The 27,277-nt window shown below is 42.7% G+C and overlaps 1 protein-coding gene across 1 annotated transcript; it reads left to right on the top strand.

Annotated features, from left to right (window-relative positions):
* The first annotated feature begins 14,739 nt into the window (after nt 1–14,739).
* LOC110573346 (olfactory receptor 6N2-like) lies at nt 14,740–15,684 on the top strand. The gene has a single exon (XM_021681840.1). The coding sequence runs from the start codon at nt 14,740–14,742 to the stop codon at nt 15,682–15,684; it is 945 nt and encodes a 314-aa protein (XP_021537515.1).
* Nucleotides 15,685–27,277: the final 11,593 nt, after the last annotated feature.

Here is a 27,277-nt window from a genome sequence, read left to right as displayed (position 1 = left end):
CTCAAAAGGATTAAAGATCTAATCATAAGAGCTAAAATGATAAAACTCTCAGAAAACATCAGGACAAAGGTTTCTGACACTGGAGGTGGCAATGGGTTCTTCAGTGTGACACCCAATGTACTGTCAACAAAAGAGAAACACATAACTCTGAGCACATCAAAATGAAAAACTTCTGTGCATCAAACTACACAAGCAACAGAGGGAAAGGAAACCTTTTCCTTTGGAAAGACAGAAAATATTTGCTAATTATATATCTGCTAAGGGATTAATGTATAAAAACTGCTACAACTCAATGAAAAACAAATGACCTGGTTTAAAAATGAGCAGAGAACTTGAATAGACTTTTTATCAAAAATGCTATACGAATGGACAATGAGCATAGGAGAAAATGGGCAATAATAATCAATACTCGCTATAGAATAATCATTATGGAAACTGAAATATAGCACAGTGAGATACCATAGCACGTCCAGTAGGATGGCTGTTACCAAACAGAAAATAGCAAAAATCAGTCAGGAGAGAGAGAAGTCACAACCCCTGTGTACTGTGGTTGGAAATGTAAAATAGTACAGCGGTTATGCAAACAATATGGAAAACCTTCAAAAAACTAAAAATAGAATTATTATGATCCAGGAATTCCATTGCTAGGCATATACCCACAAAGAAGTGATAGCAGTATCTGAAAGAAATATCTACACACCCATGTTTCTTACAGCAACATTCACAATAACCAAAACATTGAAGCAATACAATTGTCCATTAATGGGTGAGTGGATTAATAAAATGTGGTATACAATACAATGGAATATCATTCCACCTTAAAAAGGAAGGAAACTCTCATCACAATCAGTGTATTCTTAATCCCCATCCCCTATTTCTCCCAGTCACTTCCCCACCTCCCCTCTGGCAACCGCCACTTTATTCTTTATATTTAACAGTCTCCTTTTTATTGCACATCTGAAACTAATGTATCACTGTATGTTAAAAATAAATAAATAAATAAATAAATAAATGCAATCATTTATAGCAAAAAGGAAAAAAAAGAAAGGAAATTCTGGCACCTCATCAACATGGATAAACTTTGAGGACATTATGCTAAGTGAAGTAAGACAGTCACAAAAAGACAAATACTATATGATTACACTCGCTCCTATGAGGTACCAAGAGTATTCAAATTCACAGAGACAGAAAGCAGTGTTTTGGATGTTTGCCGGGGGCTGAGGGAGGGAGAATGGGGAACTTGTCGTTTATCAGGGACAGAGTTTCAGTTTTGCAAGATGAAAAGAGGTCTGGGGATTGGTCACACAACCGTGTAAATGCCCTCAACACTACTGAACAGTATACTTAACAATGGTTAAGATGGTGAATTTTATGTGACATGTGTTTTTCCACAATGAAAATTAATCTCAGATTCAAAGCTTCAGAAGTGTAGCAACACAAAGACCCACACTAACAACTCTTTGGCAAGAACTATTCTAGAAAAGAATAAGTCTAAGAAACGTTGGGGACCAAAAGGGAAGTAAGAGTGAACGACTATCTTCCTCAGCAGTCTTATAAATAAACACAGGAAGAACCAGAGAGAGGAAAACAGAAAGCATATCAACATAATAATGGGAGGTTAGGAGCCAGAGGATATGAGAGTTTGCTAAGGCATTTGTCTTTAAGGAGAAGAAAGATAAAAATTGTTAAAGAAACTTGGCAAGAAGGGAGAAGAAGAAAGCAAACTGAAATGAACTAAGATGGCAGAATCAAATTACAACGTATTCATAAAATATGTATATAAACGGACCAAACTCACCAGCTCAGAGACAAGTGTTTTCAGTTTGGATTAAAAATAAATCCAGCTATACATCCTTGAACAAATGCACATAGAGCGTGAAGTCACTTAACAAAAACTTAGTAAAAGTTATATTATTCAAAACTTAACTTGAAGAAAGCCAGTTTAGTCGTGTAGCTTATAATAAAGTTTTAGGGAAAAAATGTCAGTACAGTTGGAGTTTCACTTCATAATGACAAAATGTTCAACTCCCAAGAAAGTAAAAGTTAAATTATGTACTTACATAATAATAAAATTATATATAATCTGTTATCATTTTACTCAATACAGAAGCATATAGTAAATTGGTTTTCTTTATTTTCACATATGCACACATAGTATATATACTTGCATAGATATGCAAACCATATACAAAAACATATGGTTGAAATCAAGAGAACGACAATGTGAGAAATTGACAAAATCACCATCAGTGGTGGAGATTTTACCATCTCTCAATTGCTGAAAGAACAAGGTGAAAAATAGTTAAGATTTAGATTTAGATTCGACCAACACAATTCACAAGCTTAAGAACCTTTACCTAACTTACAGGATGGTAAATCTCACACTTCTAAATTCTTCCCAAGCACACATGAAATAATTAGAAAATATTCATCATGTACCAGGCCATACAAAGTCAAAACGTATCCCAAAGCTAGGTCATATATTTAAAACTCTTCCTCACCCCTTGGCACCAACGAAAGTTGTCTGTGACTAAGTAAAGGAGGAACCATCCAAAAAAGGGTTGAAATAATGCCTTTGGCCCTTGTTGTAGAATGAAACTCAAAATAAAATTAAACAGGCTCGTGAAAAAGTAAAGAACCCATATTTTGGTGCAACTGTGTTTGTAGAAGTGCGAGATTATCTCCTGGTAAATTGGGATAGTCCCTTAGTATTAATACACATAATACAGCTTTACGTCCTGATTTACCTTTTACTTAATATTAGCTCATGGTGATTTTCTTATGCTACTGTCTTGTCTTTTACCCAGGCCCAACACCAGTCACCAAGTTTCCTGCTCATCCTCCAATGAACAAAACAAAGCTTTCCTCTAAATGCCAATTTATGCCAGTAGACATGTGAGAATTAATGTTAAATTTGTAAAAGTCAAAACGCATTTCCCTTTGTTCAGGCCCCAGGGTGGGTAGAATGAAAGATGTCTATTTTCCACCTAGATAGGGGAAGGACTAGAATCAGTTTTCACTTTTCTCCATATGGGTAATACAGCTCTTTTTCTCCCAGACAATCCCATAATGAATTCTCCACTGTGATGGTGTGGGTACCCACTCGTACCCAGGGCTTTCTTAGAGAAATTCGCACACATCTTTACCTCCCTGGATACGTCCTCCTCAGCCGTCCTCAGAATGCCAGTATCACGGTCTTGTCTGAATGGAAAAAAAAAAAAAAAAGAAAGAAAAGCTGTGCCCAGTCTACTTCACGATGTTATAATCTCATGAAGGACAGAGAAAATGAAGTTTTTTGAAAGATAACAAGGAAAAATGGCACTGGGTAGAGTCACTTAAAGACACGGTTGTTGATGTTCATCTCACACTCTGGTAACATCTAAAGAGAAAGGAGTTTCTTATTTAGGGAGCAATTTTGAGGCTCCGCCTCTCAAACTTGTAGGTTTCTATTTCAGCAGCCCAAGAAATTGAAGGTTCCTGTCGGTAAATAATAATCTTGCACAAGGAGAAACAATAGTCAAGAAATCCCTCTTTGCTTTTTTTGACTTAAAAGTGTCAGTGGCTGAAGGGAGTTTGAACGTTAGAATTTTCTTTTTCAGCTCATTTACACATGGGTCATTAGAAACCTATAGGCCTTGAATGAGGTTCAGGGTATCACACGGGAGAGGTGTGCCCCCTAGCTACGTTCGCCTACGGTCCTGTTCACGGACCAGCAGTGGCAGGAGACATTGGTGGAGGCTTCTCTTTCTGCTAGGGCCTGACTGCATCTTCCGGAATGGGGGTGGGCCTTCTATGACCCTGCTGTTGTTTAAATGGTTCCTAAGCACTCTCCCAGTTTTTAATAATTGACAAACCTGAAGCTTCACAGAGATAGAAGGTCATTATAAATATAAGTCCTTACTCAAATATATCAAAGGAGTTTGGCACTATTGTCTTTTGAGTAGGCTGCTTTACCCCAGTGATTAAAATCATGATTACACATGCTTTCTGCATTAGTCATGGGTAAATACAAATGGGTAGTGGACTCATTATTGAAGCCTCGAAAAATCTGGAAGAGCACTGAGCTTCTTGAAGGTTAGGGGGCCTGATAAACCCTTTGTTTTGCAGTGTTTTTCCTGTGGCACTGTGCATGCACTCTGGAGTTCCATACACCCTGGAATGTCAAGTAAATGGCAGCAGTCAGGGGATAGTATTGTGGTAAACCCACCACCGGATCTGCCGGAAGGATGAGCCTTCCCAAAAGCTAATGTAGGCAAATGTTCTGAGGCTGTCTAAAGAAACGAAGAAAGCTGATTGTCTTAATCCAAACCAACATCATATGTACATTTGGACCATTATTCAATGCTGAAAAGAAACGAGCTGTCAAACCATGAAAAGACATGGAGGTACTTTAACTGCATGTTATTAAGTGAAAGAAGCCAATCTGAAAAGGCTCCAAACAGAATAATTCCAACTACGTGACATTCTGGAAAAGGCAACGGTGTGGACACAGTAAAAAGAGTGGTTGTCAGGGAGTAGGGGGGAAAGAGGAGGAACACGGGATTTTGAGGGCAGTGAAACTAGACTGAGTGATACTACAATGGATTTGTGACAACATACATTTGTCCAAACCCACAGAATGTGCACCACCGAAGCTGAAGCCCCACGCAGCTACGGACTTTGGGTGATAATGGTGCGTCAGTCAGTGTGGGTTCATCAAGAGTCATAAATGGACGCTCTGGTGCAGGATGTTGATGGCGGGGGAAGCAGTGAATGCATGGGGGCAGGAGGTATGGGAGCTCTGTAATTTCTGCTCAGTTTTGCTATGAACATAAAACTGCCCGAAAAAATAAGATCTATTAAAAAAAATGAAGTGTTATGGTATTTAAAGACAGTGGAAGAATTCTTTGCACCAGAACACACAGGAAGACCAGAGCTAATATGAAACAGACCAGACCAGAGCTAATATGTGGGCAAGATGATGAGTGATCCCGCCGTGGGGGGGATTTCAGCAGCTGGGGCACTTCTAAAGGGGAGGAAGACAGGGACTTCTTATTAACTAAATGTCTCCTCTGTACCAGCTGTTGGTCAGGTTCCTTTCTTGAGTCCTGATTCCTCCGGATGACTCACGAAGGCTGGTACGCCTTAGTTGAGACCTCCCTCGTTTCTAGATGGGACCTCCTAAAAAGCATCTGGTGTGCTTTGCCCCTTGTCAGAAGGAGTTCAGATCCTTGAAGGGAACAGTCTGGCTCAGTGTCTGAGCTGACCACTTTTAATTAATGCTGACGTGGTCACAGAGCTTCTGAAGGGACACGGGGACGCCGCAGCCCTGAAACTTGTTTGGGTTTATGCCCTTTGTTGAACCCCTCTGTGGACTATACCCTTGGATGTAGGGGTCATCTCTGGTTTTATTCGGAATTAGATGTGTCACTGTAATGCTGATCATAATAGCAATCAGCAAAGTTGATTTCATTCTTGCAGCATCCACCCCATGCCAACATAAATTATCTCAGTTCTTGCAACAACCTTAGAAGTAGATATTATTGACATTTTCAGTTTTGAAAATGAGGCAGGAAGGGTTCAGTTAAATTGCACTTCATCCTGTAACTGCCGATTTGTGGAAGTGGGATTCAAATGCCAGGTTTTCTGACTGCATGGGCTAACTCGCCGCTGAGGGCCCCTGGCAGCCAGGATACACAGCGCCGAGTATGTATGGATGGACAGACAGACAAGCAGAGATGCACTGACAGGCAGACGATTAGAACCACTTTATTTATTTTTCTAGAAGGAAATGATCATTTTTTTCCTTAAAAAGGAAATGAGAGTTTAAAAAATTATCTGAAAGAGCGAACACTGTGGCCATCCCTTCCTTTGTTTGAACTCAGATGGTGTATACTCCTCTTTGTGGGGGTTGGGCACACCTTTGTCTATCGTCCTATTCCCTGTTTCTCTTCCACTTCCTTCACTCTCAAGAAACTCTTTTTTTTTTTTTTTAAAGCGTAAGTTAGTCTACTACTCTTGATCCTTGATGCTGTTTTCCTGGGTATCAGAATTAAAAAAACACATTATTTATTATAGTTCAGAAATTGGAGTTCAAAAAAACCATGGAATTTATAAAATCCAATCTCCGTATTTCAATACCACAGAAATAGGGGTCAGGGAAAGTGTGTGACCGACTCTGAGTCCGTTGGTCGGTGGCAGAGCTTAGATTCAAACTCAGGCCTGTTGCCCCCCGGGCCCCCCACCCTGTACGTCCACAGTACCTCCGCTGAGTGCAGAGAACAGACACTCTTCTGTGGGGCTCAGGCGACGCTGGGACCCCAGTGTCTCCTGACTGGGCCTGGGGAAAGGACTCTCAGAAGTACGGTATACTAGAGCTGCTTTCTTGACATCTTGGTCTGCATTCCCATGTTCCCAATTAGGATGAAAGGAGGGAGGCAAGCAGAGAAGACGGGGCCCTCCCCAAAGTGCCCGCTCCACAACTCAGGAAGGGGGAGGTCTCTGCAGACAAAATGCTGATAATTACCAAAGTTGAGACTGTGCCTCATTAAGCAGGCAGAGCCCCTGGGAGCAGTACCCTTGCCTCATCCTCTGGCTTCCCCAGCTCAATTAAACAGCTTGTTTGCCTTCTCATTAGCAAACTTGTTAGCGCCTCTCTCTGTCCCCTGAGTTGCTCAGAAGAAAAGTTTTGTGGCAGGGATTCCTTAGCTGGATGGGTCTGGCCGTCCTGCTTCCCTGTGGGAAATCTAGGTATCCAGGTCCTTCAGACAGGCTCCGTGTGACAGTGACGGTCCACGATGGGTCCAAGACGCGTCTGCTTGACCAAAGCGGAGCACCAGCAAAAGCCTGGGTTGGTTAAGGATGTGGGGTTCAGTACTACTGCCTGAGATCTAACTGAGAAGCAGGGGAAAATCTAAGGCTCGTTCTGGACACGCTGCTCGAAGATTGTCTGCACGGTCCCGTGCTGCTGGGCGTGAGCAGAGTGTCTTCATGCTCCCAGGTTCTGTGTTACACGTGGCAGAGACAGAAGCCCCAGTATATCAGAGGTCTCAGACCCTGCCCCTGTCTCCCCATCCTGGCTGCCCCCTACCATTAGTAGGGTTTTTTTAACTAAGGCCATCACCCAATCCTTGGATGCTGTCTGGGCTCCCCACCCCCACCCAGAAGGATTCCTTCAGGCCCCATATGTGGGCACAGCTCTGTGCTGCCCAGCAAACACTCCCCCATCTCAGGAGTGCCTCCACACTGAGCAAGGCAGGACAGGACTCATGCTGACTCCCCATCCAGCAAGCAGAGGTCTGAGGCTCTGGGAGCTTACCCAGAACGGAGACTCACTACGTGGGTGGGGGGTTTTAGCCCTTGTTAATGGAGGTCAGTTAAAATGATATTCAGAGTTGCCTGATCTTTCAGCCCCCTCAGACCAACCATTAGTAATTTTATTCAAAATCTATATATCTACCACCAACAAATTAGTAGGAATAGCAGAAATGCTATTTGAGAGCCCACTGAAGTGGGTCTATAAGCTTGTACATAAGGAAACTGAGGCTCAGAATGTTATATGACTAGTCTACGAAAAGGATGGATCTAGGGGTCATGCCCAGGTGAGGTGGGGGGAGGAGGACATTTTAGGTAAAGGACCAATATAGGTAGGTAAGGAGGTGGGTTCCATGATTAGCAACAGCCCAGAATGGACAGAGAGGAAGACATACAAGCTGGGGGTAAGTGGGAGACACAATTAAAGGCAATAGATTCAGAAAATGCTGGGGCTCAGCATTACGGTGATTCCACCTGCCCTGGCCTGTGGCACCGGATCTACTAAAAAACTCATCCTCAGCCTCTTAATGCACCTGGGTTCTGTGTTAGACGTGGAAGAAATGGAAGAGTCATTAGTATGTCAGAGGGCTCAGACCTGCCCCCCATCCTTGCTGCTCAGACCTGTTTCCCCATCCTTGCTGCCCCCCTGCCATTAGTAGTTTTTAGTTCAGTTAGGCTCTCAGACAGCCCTTGGTTCCTGGACCCCAATCCAGACGCCTGAGGCCCGACTCTTGTTGACTCTTCTGATGAGGGTGCTTCATCCTATCACCTCTTCAGGTGCACCCTGGCCTGTGTCTGCCACAGGTGGGCAGGCAGCCACGGATGGGAATGCTCATTCCTTCTTCATGTCAATTCAGCAATTGCAGCCTCGCCTAGCAAGAAACAGACCCTCTTGAAGAGTCAGCGGAGACATCCAGGAAATCATCTGATCCCATATTTTCAAAGAAACAAACAAACATTAGAACTGTAATATAGGAAGCAGATATGCACAAAGTAGAAAACAGACTCAAATAGAAAGTAGAAATGGGGACCAGAAGCCCCGGTCACTCCTTACATGCTCTTTTTCCCCTGGCTCCCAACTAGTTCCTCTGCTGAGATCCTAGAGTTCAGTCTCCTTGTTCTTCAGACCAGTGAATTGCAGGCCAGGGAAGTGACAGGCCCGGCTGAGGATGCGTGGCTCGTTGGGGACAAAGACAGGACTGCAGGATGGCAGAGACGGGTCTCTGTCCTCATAAAATTGTTTTTAATTGTTTTTCTGTAAAAATGAAAAACAAAACAAAACAAAAAACCCCCCAAAGATTCCTGGAGCTGCTGTGAAGAGACATGGACCCGACCCCAGGTCCCGGTCCTCTCTGGCGAGTGTGACCTTGGTGAGATCCGCGGCCTTGCTCTCTCTGTCCAAACAGAGCCTCAGCGCCTGGCCGCTCACATTCCCTCCTGCTCAGGGGCCTTTGATTCTGGGGTTGCCACACTTCTTAGAGAAAGCAGGGCCTGAGATCCGAGAATCCAGAACAGAGACGGGGAGGTGCTGGTCCAAACCCCAGTTTGCCACTTCTATTTATGCCGGTAAAAAAACGTAACCTCTCTCCAAACATCCATTTTTCTCATGATGTTATACATGTCTATAATGATCTCCACATCATTCTACAAAGATTAAAGGAAACGACACATACAAGGTGGCTACTAACCCTGAGTGTCCCTGAGAGTGAAGAGGTATTCCATAAATAATAAAGCAACCTTACTATCCTGGAGGCAGGGCAGTGTAGTGGTTCCAGAAGGGCCTTTGAAGCCCTTGTCCCCGATTCAATCAACCATTATCTCTACCACTCTCTTGTTCCATGACCTCGGACGAGGCACTCAATCTCATCTGGAAAATGAGGACCACAGTGGAATCTTATTTAAGTAATTCTTGTGAGGGTTACTGTATTTTATACTTGGAAAGCGTATAGACTAGACACACTACATATGAGATGGTCATTATTATTTCAAATTTGCCACATAGCTTTCTGCAGTGGGAATTCCCTTCCCTGAGCGAGCCCCATTTTGTGTGAATCGTCCATGGCTGTCACGTGTGGGTTAGTGGAATTGGTAAGACTCCAAATCAAGCATCTTCTCTGGGTCTAGGTTTCCAAAATCCCCCTGGAGCCTCCTGTGCGTTTCCCTCTGCCTTTGCAAAATTAACCCTTTGCCCTAATGCATGGCTTTGGGGTCTTTCTGTTCACCTGCACTGTGTTCTTTCAGCTCCTCTTAGGGGAGCTCACAGGTCAGCGCATGCCTCGGTGGCAGGCCAAAAGCATCCCTGGCGAATGTTCAGGTCCTACTCTTTAGTACCATGTGGTGAGCCGTAGGGACTGTAGTCCTGCCGTGGGGACAGACGTGCTTACCTGACGACTCAGGGAAGCCCATGTCCCACCCCTGACTCCTCATATGGAGCCTGCGTGTCCGTCCATTGACCGGTAAATGAAAAGGGAATGAATGAATGATTGGACTTCCTGAAGACCTAGTGAGGATGACGGGGAGGAGGTCCCCTTCCCAACCCCAGCCAGCAGTCATTCCTCTTGTGGACATCAGGGCAGTGCTCTGGACTCACCCTCCCTCTTACTTCATGGGCTTTTGGTGGTCTTTCCTTTCCAGTTGTCCCTAGAGCAGGGCTTCCTGCCAGGTGCAGACATGAGGGCAGTGACTGACTCCCCTCCCCACACATCTCCCTTTGAGGGGTAATCGAGAGCCCCAGGAAATCAGCCCCCTGGGCCGTGTGCATGGGTCAGCAAGCAGCCTTTCTGTTCACCTCATTGTGTCTTACAAATATCACTTCTTTTCTTCTGCTATGATGCGGAACGAAGTCAGAAGTCATGCATCCATGTGACTCATTGGGTGGATATCTCAGGGCCAACTCTTTGGTTCCTTTCTTCTTCCATGTTAACATCAGTGCTATTACTCCAGAAGGAGAGAAGTAAGTACATACACTTATTTCTAAATGCTGTATATGTAAACTTATTTCTATATATACTGTGTATGTGTACCTATTTCTATAGATTATGTATACCATTTATATACTTATATATAAGTATATATGATTATTTCTAGATACTAGATCATATATATATCTTTCTATATACTATATATATATACACACACTACATACATAGATATATATACGTTATTGACTTATTTTTCTCTTTCTGGAGTGATAAAGCTGATGTCAACATGGCAGAAGGAAGGAGCCAGAGAATGATATGTATGTGTGCATATACATACATATTCAGACCACAAACTCTGCAGTAGCATTAAAGCTAACATTCTATCACCCAGATGCTTATATAGTTTATCAATTAAATAAACCCAGATATTTTTAAGAATGAATCGGGGCACTACTAATAATTATCTTTGGAAAATAGGCATTGACTAGAACTCGCTTGGGCAAACCAGGATATATGATTGCACCTTGTCACTATATTAATATGTATTTAAAAATATTTGTTTCAGTAGATAATATGTCTACATTATTAAAAAAATATTATGAATGTATATGCAGAAGAGTATTTCTCTGATCCATGTCCATCTGCCCCTTCCTATCCCTTGCCAGCCCTCATCCCCACTGTAGGAAACAACTACCCTAAGTGTTTCCTACAACCCTGCAGTGTTTTCTTCATGCAAAAACAAGTAAATATGAATATTCTCATATGTGCTCTGGAGATCATTCCATATCGCTGTAGAAATGGCCTTTTGGTAAATGGCTCCACGGTGTTCCATTGTGTGTTTAATTTAACCCGTCCCTTGCTAGAAGGTTCACGGGCTGCTTCCAGCCTTGCCGTTACAAAAAGAATTACAACAAATAACTTCGTGTACTCATCATTTCATATATGCGTGCATACATATTTGTAAGACAGATTCCTGCAAGTGGGATTGCTGTGCATGAGTGAATGTGTAGTGAGCCTAAGTATTGCTAGATTTTCCTCCAAATGTATTATGCTATTCTGTACCCCTATGAGCAATGCACAAGAATGTTTCCCTGGAGGCTTGCCAACAAAGGGTGGGTTTAGACTTCTGGATCTTTGTCAATCTGAAGGTGAGGAGAGTACCTTAATGTATTTAAATTTGTATGAATCTTACTATGAGTCATGTTGAGTATCTCTTCATACATTTAAGAGCCCCTGTTGTTTTATAAATGCCTATTTTGGGGTCTGTCTCCAAATTAAGTCTCTTGAGGAAAGGGATTATATTTTATACATCTCATATTTTTCTTAATAGTGTGGAAAATGAAAAAAAATTAACAAATATATTTAATTAATGAAAACAGAATCATTGCGATTTTCCCTCTCCTCATACTATTTAAGCTGCCTTTGATAACACCTTTTCTAACCTTTGGATCACTTTTTTTTCCCTTGAAGAACAATATTATATATAAATATGTCCGTAACACAGAGTATGTAGATGAATAAAAATAAAAACTCATTTATACAATTGTTTTAAACAATTACTCATCTCTTATTTCTGACCACTTCCTGTACATAGGCTTTTTTTTTTCAAATATTAACAATCATATTGTCAAATGTTGACACTTTGGAAATCCTACTTTCTTCACTTAACAGCCTGGGCAGGTCCTCAGTTGCTATATTGTTCTCCTTTGCTACATTGTAAATACTTGATGGAGGCATCAGAAGGTACCTCTTGCTCTCATTCCATTTTTAATTCGGAATCAATATTAAGTGAGCACGTCCTGCAGGTGGAGGATGAAGTGAAGAAAATAAATGTCTTCCTCAGCCAAGCAAAGCGTACACTTCTAACACTCCAACCTTTAGTCTTTCTTCTTGCTACTTTTAACTCGAATGCTGCCAAATCTTTAGCACAAATTATTACATCGATGTGTGTTTGTGTATAAACTTCTTAAAAACGCATGTGTGTGTCATATCAATTACTTTCTGAAGGCAAACAGTCAGTGTAATGTACTCTTATTGCCAAGCCGGTTGATAAACAATAGGGCCCTACAGAGCATGGGGGAGGTCTGTCTCTCAGATCCACAGATCCACAAGTAAGACTGCAAATTAGGGGTGTTTGGTGTTTGGGGCTGTGGGGAGTGCAGCAATTTTGTCAAATGGCAGTTGCAAACGTCCATCCTGGAGGAAGGTCAGCTGTTCAGGTGACATGGAGTATAGACTCAGGGCTAGAAATGACTGTATGAGAACCTTTAATTTCCCAAGCATCTGAGAATTTTTTACTCAAGTAGAGATTCTTCTGATCTGGAGGTTAACATTGTTTTCTAAAGTAAAATTCTCAAAACCAAGTAAACTACTCTAGCTCTCTCAGGCAGATTTTCTCAGTTGACCTGAAGAGATAAGACGGTTGGCTCTAAGTTTATGTGGTATGTGCAAATCTCTCATGGTTAATGTCCTGAAAGCCCATTTAGTTTTGCTACTATCTTACCCTGTGTCTCTGATTCCTAAATGTTAAACCACATTTGCATCTATAAGTGAGGCAGGTCTATTATTCTCCAATGGGTTAATGATTTCTGTCTATTATTTATATGGTCTTTATATCCATCCAGTGCATGCGTATGTATGGTACCCAGTTGAGGTCAGGGTTCATATGCTGACTGCAAGACCTTTATGAAGATGATGCTGATGGTCATAACCTGAGAGTGATGACAGGAAGCTGGATCAGCAGCCCGTGGGTGTCCTGCATAGTTGTAATGGTGGTGGTGGTATAAGGGGTGATGGCAGGGTTGATGGAGTTGGTGGCAGTGGTCTGGGCCAGCACTTGGCACAGAGCAGACATGCAGTGATGAGTGCCTCAGTGAATGGGTGATAGTGGACATGGGCAGCCATTGGCGGTGGTCATCATGGTTGTCATGGATGGGAAGGGAACCAAAGAAGGATGTTGTGGCTGCTGACCTTTCTCAAACCATGGCAAGGCTAGTCACGGGCAAACTGATGGTTTAGTCTTCCTGGGTCATCCAGCTCTTGTCTTTGGTGGAAATGAAGCTGATTGAGAAGTCTTACAAGGCAATTTCTAGAAAGATGACACTCACTTCTGTTACTATCCATGTGTGCACAAGATTATGTGAGATGGGCTGTCTCTCCTCAGAGAAAGCTATATGGAACTTGCAAAAACTTATAGTGGCCCACAGGAGGCAACGTCCCTGAGACTGGATTCTGAGCCCAACAATCAGGGTTGCAAGGTTGAGAAAAGTCACTTGAGAAATAGAGCAGATCTGCCTCACTTTCCTGTGCCCAACTTCCTGCCTCAGAGGAACCCCTGGGGAGAGCTAGTCACACCCAGCAACCCCGGGGAGCACATAGCAAGTAGCCCAGGGAGACCAGTGTGGCCAGGAACATGAGATATAAGTAGGGGAGAGTCTTGGGGTAAAAAGGATGCTGAGGAGGACGCTATGAGTGTTAATGTCATCCGAACAGTCATGTAATGGGCAGGGATGGGACAGCAGAGGTGAGCATAGGGAAGCAGAAGATGAAGGCAGAGCATTGACCTTGCCTAGGGGAGACCATTATGGTGTAGGGTGTGGGAGGAGAACTCTGGGACCTTAGTGTAGATCATTTATCTCCACCCTTACTCCCCCAAAATTTTTCAGTGACTTTAGGGAACCATATATTTTCCGTGTTGTAAGTCTTAGAATACATCTGTGCAAATCTTTTTTTTTTTTTTCAATTCAGAAGAAGTGGAGGGTATGTGAGGAGAAGTTGCTTGGCTAAGTGTGCATTGCTGCTCAGTGACAGAACATGTGCCAAAGCCAAATCCCTGATTCAGAGAAGTCTCTTCTTTTTATACCGTAGGACTTCTTGCTTGGGACTTCTGACCTCATGGTTTTTCTCCATGAGAATTCCCAGTGCATTTCTCCTGTGGAGATCATCTTTCAAAAGACACGGCATATCTGCTGAGGGAGCCACCATTGGGCACCATGGACCTGAGATGTCAGGGACTGTTCTCAGGGCCCCTGCATCTCTGTCATTCCCCACCTCTCCCTCCAGAGCTTGTGGGCACAGTCCACAAGCCAGCGGGGCTTTCAGAAAGAGTCCCTGACAGTCATGTTTGGGGGATTACTTTTTTCTTTTCCACACCCCAGTTTTGCTGGTCTTTCATCATTGGAAAGTACAGGAAGGATAGAGGTAGGAATTTTCCTATGTCTCCTATTTCCTGATGGTGGAATAGGGACAAAATCCAGGTACCTGACTCTCTAGAACCCAATATTATAAATTAGAAAAGGACTGAACTGGGATCAGGAACCTTGGCTTCTAGTTGCAGCCCTGTCAACAACAGATTCTAAGATGTGGGTCTGACCAAGTCTGCCCTCGGGAGTGCAACTCTTCTATTGCAAAGGGAGTGGCATTGGGTAGAGAAATTCAAGATCCTACCAGGTGCTCACACTTAGCATTCTTGGCACGAGGAACATTTTCCAAAGAGAGGAAGAGCCCAAAGTAGTTCCTGGGAGTCATGGACCAGCTGAACCACACATGGACCCAGAGTTTCCTTCTTGCTGGTTTCCCTGCCCCCAGCACGCTTCGGCCTCTGGCATTCTTGGGCACCCTGTGCATCTATCTCCTCACGCTGGCAGGGAACTTGTTCATCATTGTGCTGGTGCAGGCAGATGCAGGACTGTCCACGCCCATGTACTTCTTCATCAGTGTCCTCTCCTTCCTGGAACTCTGGTATGTCAGCACCACAGCGCCCACACTGCTGCGCACATGGCTCTGTGGACGCTCACCCATCCCAGCAGCGGTGTGCTTCACCCAGCTGTATGTCTTCCACTCCCTGGGCATGACCGAGTGCTACCTGCTGGGGGTCATGGCGCTGGACCGCTACCTGGCCATCTGCCGCCCACTCCACTACCACGCACTCATGAGCAGAAAGGTGCGGTTATGGCTGGCAGGGGCCACGTGGGTGGCCGGCTTCTCCGCGGCACTGGCGCCGGCCAGCCTCACAGCCAGTCTGCCCTTCTGCTTCAGAGAGGTGGCCCACTACTTTTGTGACCTGGCCCCACTGATGCGGCTGGCATGTGTGGACACAGGCTGGAACGCTCGAGTCCACGGGACCGTGATTGGCGTGGCCACTGGCTGCAACTTTGTGTTCATTTTAGGACTCTACGGGGGTATCCTAAGGGCTGTACTGAAGCTACCCTCGGCGGGCAGCCGGGCCAAGGCCTTCTCCACCTGCTCCTCCCACGTGACCGTGGTGGCCCTATTCTTTGGCTCTGCCTTCATGGTGTATGTGGGGCCACCCAAGAGCCGCTCCAAGGGCACGGACATGCGTATTGCCCTGGTGTATGCCCTTCTCACCCCGTTCCTCAACCCCATCATCTATACCCTTCGCAACAAGGAGGTGAAGGAGGCTGTCAGAAGGGTCACCCAGAGGATTAAGGCTATGTTGAAGGGACCCTGAGGATCTACAGAGTCATTTGGTGACGTAGGATTTAATTGGTTAGTCGATCAAACAATCAATCAGATAATTTTTTCAAACACACTCCATATTCCAATTCAAGTGGACTGAGTCTTGGATTGAGGCAAACTGAGAACGTTGTAGAGATCAGAGAGACATGACCTCTGAACCCATACCTACCTAACATGGGTGAAAGGACATATCTGAGAAAAAAAATAACCAAAAATAAGGATACAGGTGCAGATATTTAGGCAAACTTAGAACTGACTTTGGAACTGTGTTTGAAAGAGTTTGGAAGAACAAAAGCTGACTGTGGGATTATGTTCCGGATGGGATTCTTGGGGAAGCTCCCAGAAAGGAGGGAAACAAGATTACCAAATGAAAAACCAAAGAACTTCTAAGGTGAATGTTCAGATGTGGACTGGGAAACCATGGGAAGATGGCTGGTAGAAGCACACGGCTCCATGTTCCTGGAATCCCGCAGTACAAGAAAGGTTGAAGCCACAGCTGGGCATTTATTCTCTTAAGGGGAAGACCGGGGCTTAGAGATAAGGGTGCTGGCAGTGCTGATGGTTAGAAGTGAGTCACAGAAATAAGTCCTGCACTGTGAGTTTGAGATCATCAGTTAGTCATCTGGGCGACATCAGGGATGGACTCCTATGAGTGCAGTGCTAGCTCTGGGAACCAAGAGGAGATAATAAAAAGAAGGCATGATTTCTGTTTTCAGAGTTTGCAGTTTTGTTTTGAAGACTCGGTCCTCCATCTCTCTCCCTGTCCCCCACCTTCCCATCCTCTCTTCCCGCCGCACCACCTCCATCACCACCATGACCATCACCACCTCCATCACCACCATGACCATCACCACCTCCATCACCACCAGTGACATATTGACTAATACCAAGAAATAAACATTTCAGTTTTGCTCTATGTCCCTCGATGGTGGGGGGAGGTCATGAAATTGGAGGGAAGCAGTGCCTGGATTGGCAGAAAGGGACTGAGGGAAAGTAAGGTAGCTACGCAGACACTGATTCTGATATTTCCCCAACCCTCAGACCTTGGAATCCTAATCCCCTGGGGACCTAGATGGGACTTCTCTGAAAGTTCCCTTCAGAAGTGGAACTGTAGGATCCTCACAGGTGACGCCTTGTCTCAGGATAACACGGCAGCAACTCTACTGAAAATACACAAAGAAAACTTATTTTTTAAAATAATTCTGGGCAGCCTTTTAGGAAAAATGATAGAGTGAATGGGTTTTGGGTTTCCAGTTTTTTCCTAATGATGTTGAGATACTTTATTTCTAATGCAAGGATGACTTGGTGTTTATTTTAACTTATTTTCCTGGAAGGAAAATGTATGCGGGTGACATAGTAGTAGTAGTGATGTCCCTCCCAAATCAGCAATCCTCACTAGAGCTAGAGAATGGGAATCCCCACTTATTAAATGAAGATAGACTGTCCCACTTGAGGTTCTTCTAAGGCAATGTAGCCTTGGCCTCAGGTCAATTATCCCTGACCATCCAGCCCAGATCTGGACTACATTCTCTGCTCTGAGCTTTGGGGGGGTCCTAAATAAGAAGAAAATCCTTTTAATATTATTAAACCATGAAGGCTAATCTTATGGGGAGTGACAACAACAGCAGAAATCGAACCCATCCCTAGTCAAAGCGATTGTTGCTTTCTTGCGGGAGTGGATGCGGGACCAGAAGGGCCTATCCTGGTGAGACAAGGGAACAAGGTTCAATCCCAGGTTAAGCCAACATAGAATGTTTGAAGACTTACTTGGAGCAGACACCATCTGCACGTAGGTGAACTTCTGGGTTAGGCAGGGCCTAAGCAGCCATCTGCTCAAAATCCCTCTTGTCTTTACAGAAGATAAAACTGAAGTTGGGGGCGCCTGGGTGGCTCAGTTGGTTAAGCGACTGCCTTAGGCTCAGGTCATGATCCTGGAGTCCCGGGATCGAGTCCCGCATCGGGCTTCCTGCTCGGCAGGGAGTCTGCTTCTCCCTTTGACCCTCCCCTCTCTCATGTGCTCTCTCTCATTCTCTCTCTCTCAAATAAATAAATAAAATCTTTAAAAAAAAAAACAAAACTGAAGTCGGTAGGTGGGAAATAACCTGAACAAGTTACATGGGAATTTAGAAATAGGCTGGGAATGGATAGCACCAAGGGTTTCTAACCCTTCCCACCATATCACCGGGGTGCATGCCCTCTAAGTTGCCGTGTTGACCTGAAACTGAAGGTCTGTGGCCTTGACCAAGCGCCACACAGCGGGAGATGCGGTCAGTGGCCTGCAAATTTAGAGGGTCATGGGAGTCCGCAGGGGGTCTGCCTCTCCCACAGAATGAATGTCCCACTTACAGAGAACGTGGCCTGCCATGGGGCATATACGACGCGTTCTCTGCCAGCTTTCGGCCCCAGGTGTCCTGCAGTTTCTACTTTGCCATCCAGAGGTAGGAGTGGGTTCCCTCCTCTGTGGAACCATCCCATGCTCCTGTCTAACCCCACAATCTCTTATGCAGACATGCCATTTATACTGGAGTATTTTGTGTCCGTTTTCTCATTACATTTCCCACAACAGGAAAATGGATGCATTTCTTTCCAAGATCAGTTAGTGGATGAAAAGTCTGACCTCATTTCAAAAATGTCAACTCTCCCGATCAAGAGGAAAGAACAGCATTTAACAAAAGAGAGTCTGATGGCACCCACCGAGTCTTTGCTTTCTCTGCCATTCCTGCTACCTGTTGGCTTTTCAGAGCCTGTGTGAACCCAGAAGTAACATTTCACTTAAATGTAGGCCAGATGCAGAAAATCCTTTTAAACAGGATTTACATGAGCCTACAGAGTCATTCGTGGAAAGGTATTTTGTTCTCCACCGTCATAAAGTTCTAAAAATAAGAAATTATAGGTAATTTCTCTAGTTCTTTGCCTCCCTTAGTGAACAAGTGACAGCCTTTTTGAGCTTTCCCAAAAAGTGGGGGGGGGGGGAGAGATTGATTAACCAAGGGGTAAATGAGGCTCAACAAGTCACCTGGAATCTCCTCGGGGAAACCATAACCATAAATAATGAATTTTATTTTAGTGAGAATGTGCATCCAAGACCTACCTGAATGTGAAAGCTTGATGGTGGGACCTGGCAATTTGTGTTTCCACAAGCCTCAAGATGATCTGGAGCAAGGTCAAGTCCGAGAACCACTGACCTGATCTGATTGGTGAAATTGGATGAGGACCTGGGGCATGTGTGGCCAGCCCTCTGCTCTGCTCCCCTGCTTGGGAGCCCCCCGTCCCTTTGTGCGTTCTGCTCAATGCCATGGATTAGAAGGGGACTGTCCCTATGGAGGAAGTCCCGTAATCAGGTGGGGGAACCATAAGCAAAATGATTACTCCCACTGCCAAAGTAAGATATCCGACACCCCCAAGTAAATAATATACCAGATAGATAGATAAATCCTAAGTAAGGATATAAATCATTTAAAGATACTAATTGTCAGAACCCACCCACTGAAGGCACATAAAATACTGACTTGAAGCATGCATGGAATTAAACGCATGCTAGGCTATAAAATAAGGTGCACTAAAGTGGGTGAGCCCTTTGTCCTGAAGATCTAACGTATAGCTTGGTGGCCATAGTTAACGATACTGTATTGTCTATTTAACATCTGCTTAAGTGGGTAGATCTCCAGAGTTCTTGACACACAAAAAAAAGGAAGAAAGACAGAAAATGAAATTATGTGAGGTGGTGGGTATTTTATTAGCTTGATCGTGACAGTCATTTCACAGTGAGCAGTACTTAGCCTCAGTTTGGTACCCACAGTCCACCACGGTCCGGAAGCAGAGGATCGTCCTTCTGACGTATCTTCACAAGGTCAACGGTAGCCTCGCGCTCTGTCACTCACCTCCTTGACCCCACCACGCGGGTGTTTTATCACATCATCACGAGGAGAAGGAGGGTGAGTGGAGTACAACCAGGTATTTTGAGAGAGGGTGAGAGACCACACTCACCTAACTTTTATCACAGTATCTTCTCATAATTGTTCTATTTTATTGTTAGCTACTATTGTTGATCTCTTACTCTAATTTTTTAAGATTTTATTTAAATTCAAGTGAGTTAACATACAGTGTATTATTAGTTTCAGGGGTACAATTTAGTGATTCGTCACTTGCACATAACACCCAGTGCTCATCACAACAAGTGCCCTCCTTAATGCCCATCCCCCAGTGACGCCATCCCCCTACCCCCTCCCCTCCAGCGGCCTTCAGTTTGTTTCCTATAGTTAAGAGTCTCTTGCTGTAATTTATCAATCAAACTTGTTCACAGGTGTGTATGTACAGGAAAAAAACATAATGTGTATGTATATCCACAGTTTCTGGCATCCACTGGGGGTCTTGGAACACATTACCCACAGAAAAGAAGGGACTAGTACATACGTAAATCAAAACATCAAATTGTACACCTTAAATACAAACAATTTCTATTTGTCAATCGTAAAAGTCAAATAAAATAAGCCTCAACACGGTTAAGAGAATTAATATTATATAGACTGGCTTTTAACTCATGACATAAGTAAATTTATAATAAATAACTAAATGATAAATTTTAAATGTCCATATTTTGATATTTAAAAGAGCACTTCTAAACAACTTATGAATCTAAGAAGAAATTATAAAGGTAAGTATAAAACATTCAGACCTGAACAATAATAAAAAAATCATAATTTCAAAACTTCTTGGTAAAGCCGAAGTGCTTCTTAGAGAGAAATTTGTAACCTCAAATGTTTACATTGTAAGAGAAAGAATGTGCAATATTAGTCTAAAGTAGGAACTAAGAAAAATAATATCAGAGAAGAAAACGAAGAAAGTTGAAGGAAGAAAAAGATACATAGGGGAGCAGAAATTAATATAATAAAATATACAACAAAGAGGATATATAAATTAAAGAGTTCATTCTAGGAAAAAAAGAATAAAACTCCTGACAAGACTAACCAACAAGAGGAAGAGAGGGGTAAAAATAAGAAATATGAAGAATGAAAAATAAACTATCCGTTTAAGCCACAAAGTTTAAAATGATAAGATGATAACTATAAACAATATACACCAACTAACGAAAATTAGTTAGCTAGATTTGTTTTTAGGAAATTTAAAATTATCAACGTCAAGTTCAAAAGCAGTGGAAAATCTTAATAGCAAATTAGTTAAAAATTTTCCTCTAAAGAAAACATCAAACCCAGGTAGTACCAAGTACTAAAGAAAAAGGCAACTACTGTGTTTAGCCCCTCTAGAGAACAGAATTCCTGGAAATACCACTCAACGATGCATTTTAAGAAGATTGCCTGATACTGATTCCAAAATAAATAAAACCAGTGTAAGAAGAAAGACTCAGAGACCAGTCTCACTCATCAACATCAATGCAAAATTTGCCCTCCCCATACCCCTGAGCCAAATTCAGTCATCTGTACTAAGTGGTTATGACTGAGATTGGTTTATCTCAGGAATGTAAGATTGACCTAACATTTGAAAAGTGAATAGTACAATTTATCATATTAATGGATTAAAAAAAATGATGATTATCTCTTTTGATGCAGGAATAAAAACACATTCAATAATCATTCATAATTTAAAAATGAGAAACTACAACAAAGTTACAAATAGAAAAAAAAAACCTTCCTGATAAGGCATTTTATTTCTTTAAGATTTTATTTATTTATTTGAGAGAGAGAGAGAGATAGTGAGAGACAGCAGGGAGCCTGATGTGTGGCTCAGTAAATTAAATATAGGGCCATTCAAAGAGGTTTGAGTATAAAAAGAAAGCAAACCTCAGGCATAGAAACAGCAAAACAATGGATGACCTAAGAATCATTTGTATTTAATTGGGGATCATTTTTTTCTTAGCAGCAAATATGACCCTGTGATCATGACCTGAGCAGAAGGTGGATGCTTATCCAACTGAGCCACACAGGCGCCCCTGATAAGGCACTTTTAAAAATCATGCAGCAGACCTCATAGTGAATTATGAAAACCATTTCCTTTAAGATTGAGAGTGAAACAAGATTAATGGCTGTGGGAGGTACTGGTTATCGCAGCAAAAAGCAAAAGGAATAAAGAAATTAAAAGAATAAACACTGGGAAAAGTTGTAATTATTTTTATTTTTTTAATTTTTTTTTAAGATTTTATTTATTTGAGAGAGAGAGAATGAGAGACAGAGAGCATGAGAGAAAGGAGGGTCAGAGGGAGAAGCAGACTCCTTGCTGAGCAGGGAGCCCAATGTGGGACTCGATCCCGGGACTCCAGGATCATGACCTGAGCCGAAGGCAGTCGCTTAACCAACTGAGCCACCCAGGCGCCCAGTTGTAATTATTTTTAGATGTATTCTTACTTATGTTGAAGCATAGATAACCACAGATAAATTATTAATATTGATATGGAGGGTCGACCAGTGTGCTGGTCACAATTCAATGAAAAAAAAAAAGCCAATTGCATTATTGTATAACAACAGCAATCATAAAATATAATTAAAGAGAAATCAAGTGTCTGTCTGCCATTTGTATATCTTCTTTCACGAACTTGAATTTAAAAAATCTTAAAAAAGAGAATTCATTATAGCAGCAAAATATATATAAAGTACTTAACAAAAGATGTTCAAACTTTTGGAGAAATTCTTATAAATTTATATTCAAGGTCATTATCGAACACTTTTATAAATCATGATGAGATAGAACACACTCGTGGTTTGGGAAATCAATATTAGGAAAACATGTCTGCACCCTGAATTGGCCTTTTTTTTTTTTTTTTTAAGATTTTATTTATTTGTCAGAGAGACAGAGAGAGAGTGAGCACAAGCAGGGGGAGTGTGAGAGGGAGAAGCAAGCTCCCCGCTGAGCAGGGAGCCTGATGTGGGCCTTGATCCCAGGACCCTGGGACCATGACCTGAGCTGAAGGCAGACGCTTCACTGACTGAGCCACCCAGGCGTCCCATGAATTGGCCTTTTGATAAAACAATATCTCACACAATTTCCAAATGTGGTGTTCATGGGATTTGACAATCTTCCCCAAAGTTAAGAATAGTCATAACATTCAAGAAGAAAGGGGAGAAAAGGTGACATATGGGGGTAGAGTGGGGCAGGGGGTTGGTGACAGCATTTCCACCAGACATCAGGTGAGTCAGACTTATAAAATAATTCAGTTATACTCAGTGGCCTATGAAAGGGACAGCATTAGAAGAAATTATAAATTAAACTTTGGTTTATATAATAAAGAACTATTTTGAATGTAAATCTTTTCTCTAATGGCTTTTTAGAAGTAGAACTAAAATGGGCCATGTGGGGGAGTATTAAATACACATGACAAGCAGAACAATATTCAGCATTTGGAATCTGGAACAAGAGGTTGTAGGGTGCCTGCCATGGTTTATAAAAAGATGCACATAATTTCAGCATAAAAATTGCCAAAGGACTTTTACTTATTTATTTATTTATTTAGATTCCTACACATGTGAACAGAAGGGAAGAAGAAAGTGAATGTGAATATCACTTTAGAAATTAAGAGCTGTTCTGAATTTTCATAAGTTTTTGTCTTGGAAAACAAAGGCCATTTTTTGGGGGGGGGGAGATATACTTTCAGATATCGCTGAAATGACTGGCCACAAGTAAAGTCATGAACCATTCATAGTCTCTCATCGTAGACATGGTTTATGATGCGCTTGGATCTACTAAATAATCTGCATAATGAAAATTAACATGGAAACAAAACAGACATGCTCTGTGCCCAGGGTAGACTTCCGGGCAGCGTCGGCAGGAATCTCATCTAAGAGGCTTGCTTCGATGTGATTCCTGTGCACGATGTGGTCTGGTTTCCAGGGGCTCACAGAATTCTATTCTTATGCTTCTCTTATTAATAACAATCAAGAGATTTATTTAAAAGTTTCTAAACAAACTTTGAAGTCCAAGTGATAGCTTTATAGTTTCCTTCTAATTACAGCTTATTTCTTTCCTGGTGGGTGGCTATTCTGCAATTTTCATTTGTCTTCTTCAACAGGGTTTATATGACACTCCCCTGTGACCGCTGCTGTCATGGGGGCTGGTGGGTGTCATCTCTGCCATCTGCAAGTCACACAAAGGACTCTGCCGACGAGTTCTGGGTGGCAGGGTGCAGGGTGGATGTGCGCTCTGCAAGGCGTGACAAGTGACTTGAAATGGGCTAGCTTATGTCAGGGGGTTTATGGTGGTGCTGGGGGGGGGGGCCATTAGAGAAGTGGGTTTCATGCAGGTCCTCACCGGGTGGGACCATGTACTTTGAACTGGGCCAAACCGCAAGTATTCCAAGGACTCTGCGTGAATATCTGCAGCTCGCTGGGTAACAGACTTTGCTTGGTGAGAACCCCCACCACCAAGTATGTTCAGCCAAGATGGGTTTTATGCTGCCAACACCAATCAAAATTCTTTGTAAATAACACACATACACGCACACACACGCACGCACGTGTGCATGTCCCCTTTGTCTTTAAAAATCCCTGATGTTTGTTCCCTAGGAGGACACAATTTGGGGTGCCACCTGAATCTCTGCTCTCCGAATTACAATGATAAGACCCCAAATAAATGCTTTTGTTTGTTTCATTTCAGTTCTGCCTCTTCTCTTGGGGGAAAAAGCTTATACGTATAGATTGCTTTGAAGCTCAAATGAGAGAAAACTTGTTGAAGAATATCTATTTGCTCTCCACGCACTTGAGAATTTTAAGCTGGATGGAGGCTTTCTGGGATGCCGAGAGACATCTTTTCAGGGACCATGACAAAGGGAAGCAGTGTCAAAACACTAGAGTCAGAGAAATGCTATTCAAAACAAAGTGTGTGTGCATGGAAGAGATTTTTACATTACAGTCGCAGATCCAACTATGGTCCACGGTCCTAATCAGATCTGTAGCCTGTCTTGGAAATAGATTTTGGTTGGAACCCATCCCCATCGGTCCCCTCTAGGTATTGTCTGTGGCTCCTTGCCCACTACAACAGCAGAGTGAATGGTTGTGACACAGCCAAAGGGCTTGCACAGGCTGAAGTAGTTACTATGTGGCTCCAATAAGAAGTTGGCCCACCCCTTCCTACAGTATTTACATGTTACCCTATAAAGTATAGACTGGTAAACGTTGACAGATTAAATTATAATCCTAGGACAAATTATATGCTCAGGATAAATTAATAAAGTGGCTGCTTATTGTTTTCATGTTTGTTTGTAATTTTGGCATCTCCCCACCGATGGTTCTGGTTCTGAGAGAGCATCCTTAGGTGCTTTGCAGAATACTTTTCTTAGCTCTGCTCAGCTCTTTCCCAAGGCTTCTTACCTTCTATTTCTCTCTGCCTGCATGATCCTAGTCCTATGAGCATGCCCTGCACACACTTGGGGAGACAAGGGAAGGTGTGAGTTGGGTGAAAGCATTGTTAGGAGATCTTCTAGTTAGATGAACAACTTTTCTCAAAGAATATGTGTTTTATAATAACTTTGAAGGAAAAGACCTAGGGGTCTGTCACAAGGGTCTTAGCGATGACACTCAAAAGCTTTACTGATAAGCTCAAAGGGAACCTAGAGTATACTCATCAAGTTTGTAGGCGACATGAAGTTGGCAGATGACAGAGTCAGAATCTAACAACCTCGAAAAGCTCCTGGGAAATAGACTGAATGTCACAAGAGGAACCGTAATGGAGGTAAGGAAGAGTCTTATGTCTGGGCAGAGAAACAAATAAAGCAAGTACAATAACCACGACAAACCCTCCAAACACGTATGGACAGGGAGAAATGTTTATATCTATTTATTAAGGTATTGCTAGGGTCTTCCCTATGCCAGGCACTGTGTTAGACAAGAGGAATTTAGCATGGAACAGACAAATATGGAATAGACAAACATGATCTCTGCCTTTATGAAGCTTAAAATTCAGTATGGCAATAGAGATTGGATATAAGTTATTAGAAATGAGATGAATTCCTAAGTACAGAGTTCTCTGGAAACATAAGGGGAGACTCTGGTCTATCCTGGTTGTAAATGTTGAGTACATTTATGGGGGGGTATGGGGATAGTTATCAGGGAAACCTTTCTTTAATTCTTGCAACAAACTGTTACTCAATATCTACTTTGTTCCAAAAGAACAATGCCAGGCACTGAATAATAGTGTTAAACAAACTTGGTCTCTGTCTTCACTGACTTTATAATTTATTGGTAAAAAGAGAGAAATAAGCATATAAATCAATAATTAAAACATGTACTTATTAAAAGAGTCACCAGGCTGCAGTGAGCAGAATAGAGGTGGGAAGGTAGGGTGTTTACGTAATGTGGTCACGTAGGACTTCTCTTAAGGGATGTTAGGTGGAGACCAAAGGATGAGGAGGCGTTACCTTGGTGGAGGGGGGCCCAAACAGATGCGCACACCACCGGGATTTTGTTGTGGAGTGTCCTAAGCAGAGGGGAGCGTGATTCAAAAACTTAGGGGATGTAGCTGATTCTTATTTTTATATGAAGTCTTTGTAGTCTCATTGCTGTTTTCAGTAAGCAAGACAGTGACAAAGCCAAACCAATCTGAGAAAGAGGGACCAGTACGTTGAGGTACTTCAACACACATGCAGCTCAGTTGGAGGATCTTTGGATGGAAGGAAAGGTAGTCAAGGCAGGACATGAAAGCTGTGTTCTAGTCTTTGTGAATCTAGAGTCTAGTGTGGGGTCCGGACCGATTGCTTCAGGACCATTGTGTGGGAGGGACAAGGAGTTGAGTTTCAGCTCATGGAAACTAAAATGTTAACGATCAGATTGGTCCTTTTATTTTGTAATACAGTGAACTCCTCAATTGGGAAATTATAAATTAATGTTGAAAACACTAGAAAGGAAAATGGCATCATGGCAGGGAGGGAAAGAAGCAAAGTATGTGGATCACCTCGTATGTACTAGACACTATATTCCATTTTTATGTATTTTATCTGAGAAAGAGAAAGACATTCAGCTATCGTGTTCTCACAATACCAACATCAGACTAGATCCCTCTGTGATTGTGATAACATGAGAAAGAAAAAGGCCACTTAATAATCACATATAAGCATGTACAAACATGAGATCACCATACAAACCATAAAAAAGGAATCTCCCTCTCCTAGCGGAATATGAGTGACTGCTTCTTTATCAATTACAGCTTTCACCTACCTTCTGGGTAAGATTCATTAAGATGCCCAATCATAGAATCCAATTCAGACCAAGCCCTGCTCCCTTGAGTCTGCCCCCAGACCACCTAACACGAATCCCTTAGAAATTCCGCTCTAACATCCCCTTACTGAAACCCTGCACGGTGCACATGATGTGTGACCCTCTCAAGGTGGCGAGTCAGTAGAGCTGATTTCGTGAAACTACAGGTGTGTTTCCATCCTTCGGCCAGAAGGCATTGCCATGCCTGTGATGCGCTCTCTCTAAGGGTGAAGAAAATAAGGCTGGAAGAGAAGTAACTTCGATGTGGTTCCAGAGTTACTTTGAGGAGTTTAATTAACAAACATTTACATCTAGGACAGGAAGCAGGAGGGCATATAGACACATTCTAGAATGAATGAGGTTACTTTTTGTGTTCATCTCACTTAACCT

This window comes from Neomonachus schauinslandi, chromosome 6 (genome assembly GCF_002201575.2).
Source record: "Neomonachus schauinslandi chromosome 6, ASM220157v2, whole genome shotgun sequence".
In the NCBI taxonomy this organism is placed as follows: Eukaryota; Metazoa; Chordata; class Mammalia; order Carnivora; family Phocidae; genus Neomonachus; species Neomonachus schauinslandi.
Note: the sequence above shows the minus strand (reverse complement) of the source record. Positions and strands in the feature narration are given on the sequence as shown.

Bases quoted from the DNA above. Each gene is read 5' to 3' on its own strand.
- LOC110573346 (XM_021681840.1), top strand. From the start codon at position 14,740: ATGGACCAGCTGAACCACACATGGACCCAGAGTTTCCTTCTTGCTGGT.